Here is a 7,461-nt window from a genome sequence, read left to right as displayed (position 1 = left end):
GTACTTCCTTAGGTGTTCCCCATTCCAATAATGAGGAATAGGTACTAGTTGGAGATCCTGGTTATGCCGCGCTAGCTTGTATGTGCCGGAACCCCCATCGGGGAGTGAAATAGAACATGAAACCGTAAGCTCCCAAGCAGTTTCGAAATTTGGTAAGGGCCTTCCCAACTTGGGCCTAGTACACCTGCTGAAGCATCTCGAGTTTCTGGGAATAATCTTCATAAGACTAGGTCTCCTACATCAAATTTTTCGTTCCTTAACTCTAGAATTGAAGTACCGGGCAACTTTTTGCTGATGGGCGGCTAGGTGTATGTTGAACTTTTCACGTCTTTCTTCAATTAGGTCTAAGGAATCTGCTAACAACTAGTGATTACCATTCTAGTTGTATGCTGTGTGCCTGTGAGACAATGGAGTCACCTCTACGGGTAGCATCGCTTCATACCCGTATGTAAGTGCAAATGGGGTATCCCCAGTAGCTGTTCGCTCGGTAGTCCTGTAGGACCACAATACTTCAGGTAGTTTCTCAGGCCAGTTTCGCTTAGCCTCTTTTAAACGCTTCTGCTAACAACTAGTGATTACCATTCTAGTTGTATGCTGTGTGCCTGTGAGACAGTGGAGTCACCTCTACGGGTAGCATCGCTTCATACCCGTATGTAAGTGAAAATGGGGTATCCCCAGTAGCTGTTCGCTCGGTAGTCCTGTAGGACCACAATACTTCAGGTAGTTTCTTAGGCCAGTTTCGCTTAGCCTCTTTTAAATGCTTCTTCAGAATATCTTTGAGAGTCTTGTTAACTGCTTCTACTTGTCCATTTGCCTGGGGGTGTGAGACTGCTGAGAAGCTTTTTGTGATGCCGTGTCTATCGCAGAAATCAGTAAATAACTGGCTATCAAACTACGTGCCATTGTCAGACACTATTTTGTTGGGCAGACCAAACCTACAAATTATATTCTTTACCACAAAGTCTAGTAATTTTTTGGAAGTGATTGTTGCCAGTGGCTCGGCCTCCGTCCAGTTGGTAAAGTAATCCACTGCTACTACTGCATACTGTACTCCCCCCTTTCCTTTTGGAAATCGACCAATAAGGTCGATCCCCCAAATGGAAAAGGACCAAGGACTTTGCATCTGTGTTAGTTCGTTTTGGGCTGCTCGGGGGATTTTTGCAAATCTTTGACACTTATCACATTTTTGAACATGCGATACGGAGTCCTCATTCATAGTTGGCCAGAAGTAGCCTTGCCTTAGAATTTTCTTAAATAGACTCTGCCCCCCAGCATGATTCCCATTGAAACCCTCGTGTACCTCTTCAAGAAGCCGTCCAGATTCTGTTTGGTTGACGCACTTGAGTAATGGCATGGAAAATCCTCTTCTGTACATGACCCCATCCAAGATGAGGTACCGAGCAGCTTTCCTCATCAACTTTCTAGACTCGTTACGACTGTTGGGCATGATTTCGTGCTCTAGAAAATTTGCAATTGGGGTCATCCAGGACGGAGTGTTGTCTATTAGAAGGACAGGTTCTGGCAGGTTGATACTGGGTAGATCTAAATACTCAATGGGGACCAAATTAGCTTTGTCCACCACAGCACTACTGGCCAGCCTAGCCAGTGCATCTGTCGTGGCATTTTGTTCTCTGGGTATCTGCTGAATGGTGTATCTCTTAATCTGAGCAAGCAAATCTATGATTTTATTGAGATAAGCCACCATTTTCTCCCCCCCGCGAAACATATTCTCCGAGGACGTGGTTGACAACTCATTGTGAATCGCTATATATCTCTAAGTAATCAGCTTTTACTTCTTTGGCTAACCTTAAGCCCGCAATTAGTGCTTCGTATTATGCTTCGTTGTTAGATGCCTCAAATCCAAATCGAATTGCACAATGGATGTGTTGCCCTTCGGGGGTGATTAAAGTAAGACCAGCTCCGGATAACTGGTCGGTAGACGAACCATCTACATGTAATTTCCAGGCTGGTTGTTCTTCTTCAGAGTTGATAGTGCTAGAGTCCGTGAGTCTGGTGTTTTGTGCAACACTTGTACTGTGCGGAAGCTCAGATTTTGATGACTGCTTGGTTGTGACTACATCTGTTTCTGGTATTCTGGTACACTCGGCTACAAAATCTGCTAGAGCTTGGCCTTTTATTGCTGTTCGGGGCTGGTAAGTAATCTCGTATTGTCCGAGCTCTATAGACCACTTGAGCAGTCGTCCAGATGTATCTGGTTTTTGCAAGACTTGGCGCAGTGGTTGGTCGGTAAGAATTCTGATCGGATTTGCCTGGAAGTATGGGCAAAGTTTTCTTGATGACAGTAGCAGGCAATAAGTTAATTTTTCAATTAATGGATACCTGCTTTCGGCTTCGACTAGTCTCTTACTAATGTAGTAGGCCGGGTGCTGGATCTTGCCCTCCTCTCTAACCAGGACTGCACTGACAGCGGGTTGAGTTATTGCTAGGTATATGCATAATTCTTTGCCCTCTAGAGGTTTTGAAAGGATCGGGGGTTGTGTCAGCTGCTGTTTTAGAGCTTGGAAGGCTTGCTCGCACTCTCCAGTCATTTCGAATTTCTTTGTGCCTCCGAGGATATTAAAAAATGGAATACACTTATTAGTTGATTTAGACACAAATCTGCTGAGTGCTGCTATGCGTCCTATCAGGCTTTGCATGTCTTTGATCCTGGTTGGTGAGGGCATGTCCAGCAGTGCTTTTATCTTTTCGGGCTTTGTTTCTATTCCCCTGGAGTTCACTATGAACCCCAGAAATTTTCCTGACCCTACCCCAAAGGAACATTTCAGGGGTTTAATCTCATCCTATATTGCCTTAGGATATTGAAACACTCTTCCAAGTCTTCAATATGTCCCTCAGCCTATTTGGACTTTACCAACATATCATCCACGTATACTTCCATGTTTCTTCCTATTTGGTCTTTGAACATACGGTTTACCAATCGCTGATAGGTCCCTCCAACATTTTTCAGGCCGAACAACATTACCTTATAATAGTATAACCCCACATACGTGCAAAAACTTGTATGCTCCTGGTCGGATGGATACATGCTTATTTGGTTATATCCCAAAGAGGCATCCATGAAGGTTAAAATTTCATGGCTGGCCGTGGCGTCCACCAGTTGGTCGATTCTTGGAAGTGGGAAGCAGTCCTTGGGGCATGCTTTGTTCAAATCTAGAAAATCTATACATGCCCTCCACTTATCGTTAGGCTTCGGTACTAACACATGATTAGATACCCACACAGGATAAAAGGCTTCTCTGATAAAGTTGTTATTTCAGAGTTTTTCCACTTCCTCCTTTAATGCTTTTGCCCTCGTCTGATCTAGTAACCTCCTTTTTTGTTGCATGGGCTTGAAGTGTTCTATGTCAATGTTGAGGGCATGGCTTATAATAGTTGGGCATATCCCTACCATATCATCATGTGACCAGACGAATACATCCTGATTGTCCCATAGGAACTGGATCAAAGTGGATCTTATGGGCATGGATAGCTCTTTTCCCATCTTGACAACCCTGGTCGGGTACTGCGGGTTGAGTGGGACTTCTTCCAATTATTTGACTGGACCCAACCCTGTATCCGTATCCCCAAAATGAGGGTCTATATCATCTCCCCGATTTTGGGCTGTATCCTATTTCTGGTGACTAGGCCCTGCAGGCTGGGCAGTATAGACTACCTTGCCTGTTTTTTGACTGATGAATTATAACATTCTCTGGCCACCAGTTGGTTCCCCTTGATACATCCTACACCTGCTCGGGTTGGGAATTTGAGCAACAAGTGGAAAATTGAGGATACTGCTCAGAGGTCATACAGGGTCGCCCGCCCTATCATGGCATTGTACAGAGAAGGAATGTCAATCACTACGAACAAAGCCATTACCGTGTTGCTCTTAGGTGCCGTCCCTACTGTTAAAGGCAACCTTATGCTTCCTGTGGGGGCCATGCTATTCCCAGTAAATCCATACAGCAGCTGCTCACATGGTTCTAAATCTCTAATGCTTAAATTCATACTCTCTAGGGTATTTTTGAATAGAATATTGGCCAACGAACTATGATCAATCATCGTCCGAGCCACGATCATATTAGCGATTTGCACCTCCACCACCAAAGGGTCATTATATGGATGATGTACGTGACTTGTGTCTTCCTCACTGAATGTGATGGGTTCACATTCGTATCAAGGTTGTTTGGGAGTACGCTCCTAGACAGCCAGTACATCTTCCTCCTGCTCGTGCCTAAGGGAACGAGCATATTTTTCTCAGACCTTGCCACTGTTATCGGCCAAATGTGGTCCTCCACAGATCATATCTAGTCGGCCAGCAACTGGTGGTGGCAGGAGTGGTTGACTGCTTTGATATTGTTGGGGAGGCTGTTGCTGAGGAGGTTGTTGAAGCTGTGGGTCGGTGACCTATCGTACATACCTCTTCAGATGAGCATTGTTTTTTCTAATGAGGAACTCTATCTCCTCCTTCAAGTGGTTACATTCATTGGTTTCATGACCGTAGTCATTGTGAAACTGATAGAACTTGGTCATATCCCGTCTATTAACATCCTTCCTTATTGGTGGAGGTCTTTTGTATGGTACGACGACCTGTGTAGCATTGAAAACATCTGCTCGGGACTCCAACAGGATGGTGTAAGTAGTAAACTTGGGCACGTATTCTCGTGGGTTCGGATGCTCACTAGTCTTAGGCTTTTTATTGTCATTCTGGTTACCACTGCTTCCAGCCCCTTTACTGCGTTTGCCGTTCTTTCCTCCATTTTTACTTCCTTCTACAGGGTTGGTGTTGTTCCCAACACTTGTTTTCTCTTTCTCGAAAACTGCCTGGGTAGGATTATTCACCTTCCGTTCAGCTTCTTCTAACTTGATAAATTCTTCTGCTATGTTGAGAAATTCTTGAGTGGTATGCGCTGACTTCCTCTTCAAGCTACTCCAGAATAAACTTTTTACCTTGACTCCTGAATTGATGTCTATCAAATTACCATCATCACTAAGGGACTTTACCTTGGTGGCTTCTTGCATGAAACACTGGATGTAATCTTTTAGAGGCTCATTGTCCCTTTGATTGATGTCCACCAAATCATTTGGCTCGGCTGGGAGGGGCATTGCTGAGGAGAACTGAGAATAGAATATGTGGACAAAATTGTCCCATGACGTGATTGATCCTGGCTGTAGCTTGAAGAACCATCGCTGGGCAGTTTCTGATAGGGTGGCTGGGAAGATCTTGCACCTGGCGTCATCTCGAACCCCCTGGAGGTCAGTTTGTAGTTCAAAGTGATGAACGTGGGATATTGGGTCTTCCCACCTAGTATACATTTTCCATGTTGGCATTTTGAATTTGACAGGTATTGGCAGCTAATTTATACGGTCTGAAAATGGGGAACCCTTCTGTCTTTCCATTTCAATATTCCTTAACTTGGGGGCTGTTAAGTCCCTTACCAGTTGGGTTAATAGATCCAGCTGGGCTTGGATGTCAGGGTCTGCAGTTGCCTTAGGATGTGCTGCATTACGGACCCCATCCATTATCGAGTCCCGAACAGGCTCAGGCAGAGCTACGTTGTTCGAATCCCAATTTTACCTACTGCGATTAAGAGCGTCTCGAAGGTCCTCACCTCCCATGGGACCCATCCGATTGAAAATAGAATTTGGTCGAGGCCTGCCCTCGGCGTACTGACTATTTTCTCTTCTTGGTATTGGAGGTACTCCCTGGAACCCTCCACCTCAGGGTGGTTGGTTGTTAGGCATTTCCTGCCCTTGCGGGACAAACGGTCCTTCGGGCTGGTTACCCCCTATCCCTGGTTATTAGGCTGGCGAACTTGGCTTGCTGCCTCATCATGGCCATATCCATCAGCATAATGGGGCCTGTATGCGCTACTCACCTCTGGCTCATCCCTTCGGGACCTTAGTCGGTACTCTTGTTGCTGTTTGTACTGACCAGGTTGCTTGCTGGTAGTTCTGATATCGACCGTCCCTGTTCTGTGTTGGGACTCGGGGATTTCCATCTCGTCTCGCAGCGCTAGAATTCCTATCACGATTACTACCCTGAGGTCTTGGTTGAACATCTCCGGCTTGGTCCTATCCTTTGCCACGTCTTGGTAAGATCTGCTCATCTGCCGGTAAAGGTCGCCTATTATTATTGGCTTGGGCACCCCGACCAGATCTGTTACTCCTGGTTGGACCTTAGTTTCCATTCTGAGGCTGAGCCCCTGGCTCATGCATGGCACCTTCACCGAAACCAAAAATGGGAGGGCGTTGTTGGTTTTGGGCAGTAGTGCCAGTTGTGGTTCCCATACCTTGCGCTTGCTGCTGTTGCATGTAATTGCGAATAGATTCAGCGGCCTCTCTTATCCGACGCTCCATATCCTCTTGCCGGGCCTGTATCTCTCGTGCATGTCGATCCATCCACTCTTGAAAGTCTCGCCTTTGTTTTTCGAAGGCTTTATTAAGGGCCTCCCACGCATTGGCTTGCCCCTGATTCATAGAGACTAGTTGATCTTGCATTTATCTAACAACTTCCCTTATCTGATCAATATCAGAGTTGAGTCCTTCAATATCTACATGGGGTTGATATCGTCCAGGGCCTCCAGTGGTGGGTCCCTGCTGGTCGGCACACCACGCAGCAGTTCCACTTGACGTTCCTGCCTGAGTGATTCCAGCGGAAGCAGTAGCCCCTTGTCCTGCTGCGGTAGGTCCAGCGGTTTGCCCCCTAACACCAGATGGATTCCTAGGCGGCAAATCACTTTGTTGCCCATTGAAATTGCTTATTGATGAGACTTGGTGAGAGACTTCAACCTCGGGCTCTGGAGGCTCTTGGCTTGATCTTCTGGTTGAGACTACCATCCTTGCAGTAATAAAATCTTAATGTGATTGTCTTCAGCTCTCAATGAAAGCACCAAAATGTTGACTGGTTTTTTGGCCAACTAACTCGGAGTTAAAATAATTAATTAGAGAGCTTTCATTCAGACAATCAATAAACCATAAATAAGCCAAAAACCTAATAACTATGAGCAACGAATGATAAAAGACACAAGAAATTATAGAGGTTTGGCCCCAAAAGACGGTAATGACATACTTCCACTTCAGTTTGTATTGATCTTAAAGGTTTACACACGATGACCAGTGAAAACAGATACAAATCCAAGTGTAAAAACAATACAAGATGACAAAAATCTCTGCTAATTGTTCCTAAAGAACTGATTGATATATTCTTGGTGCTGGTCGGTAGGCTAAAAGTCTGAACCCCCTTCTCGGTGGTGGAAGGCTTGCATTTATACTGTCCCTAACGCCTAGGTCGTTGCGCCTACACCACAACTGCTGCAAAATATCGCTTCCTTTTCGCGGGTAGTTGTAGTCCTATTTTTCAGGAGTTTGACCGAGTTTTCAAGTGAATTGTTAGGCGTGGGGGGGATGTAATTGAATTCATCTGACTAGGTACATCGGGTTTCCTGTAGAGCATACCGAGTA

The 7,461-nt window shown here is 45.5% G+C and overlaps 1 protein-coding gene across 1 annotated transcript; it reads right to left on the bottom strand.

The window, feature by feature from the left end:
• Nucleotides 1–3,795: 3,795 nt before the first annotated feature.
• LOC133779535 (uncharacterized) lies at nt 3,796–5,520 on the bottom strand. Its single transcript, XM_062219488.1, has 3 exons — nt 5,437–5,520; nt 4,418–5,247; nt 3,796–3,940 (listed from the first exon to the last, which is right to left on the bottom strand). The coding sequence occupies exons 1-3, from the start codon at nt 5,518–5,520 to the stop codon at nt 3,796–3,798; spliced, it is 1,059 nt and encodes a 352-aa protein (XP_062075472.1).
• Nucleotides 5,521–7,461: the final 1,941 nt, after the last annotated feature.

The sequence above is a fragment of the Humulus lupulus genome, chromosome 5 (assembly GCF_963169125.1).
Source record: "Humulus lupulus chromosome 5, drHumLupu1.1, whole genome shotgun sequence".
Classification (NCBI taxonomy): Eukaryota; Viridiplantae; Streptophyta; class Magnoliopsida; order Rosales; family Cannabaceae; genus Humulus; species Humulus lupulus.
Note: the sequence above shows the minus strand (reverse complement) of the source record. Positions and strands in the feature narration are given on the sequence as shown.

Coding starts and splice junctions, on each gene's coding strand:
- LOC133779535 (XM_062219488.1), bottom strand. CDS start 5,520: ATGGATGGGGTCCGTAATGCAGCACATCCTAAGGCAACTGCAGACCCT. Junction 5,248..5,436: donor TGGATCTATTAACCCAACTG/GTAAGGGACTTA, acceptor ACTGACCTCCAG/GGGGTTCGAGATGACGCCAG. Junction 3,941..4,417: donor AACAATGCTCATCTGAAGAG/GTATGTACGATA, acceptor TACTGGGAATAG/CATGGCCCCCACAGGAAGCA.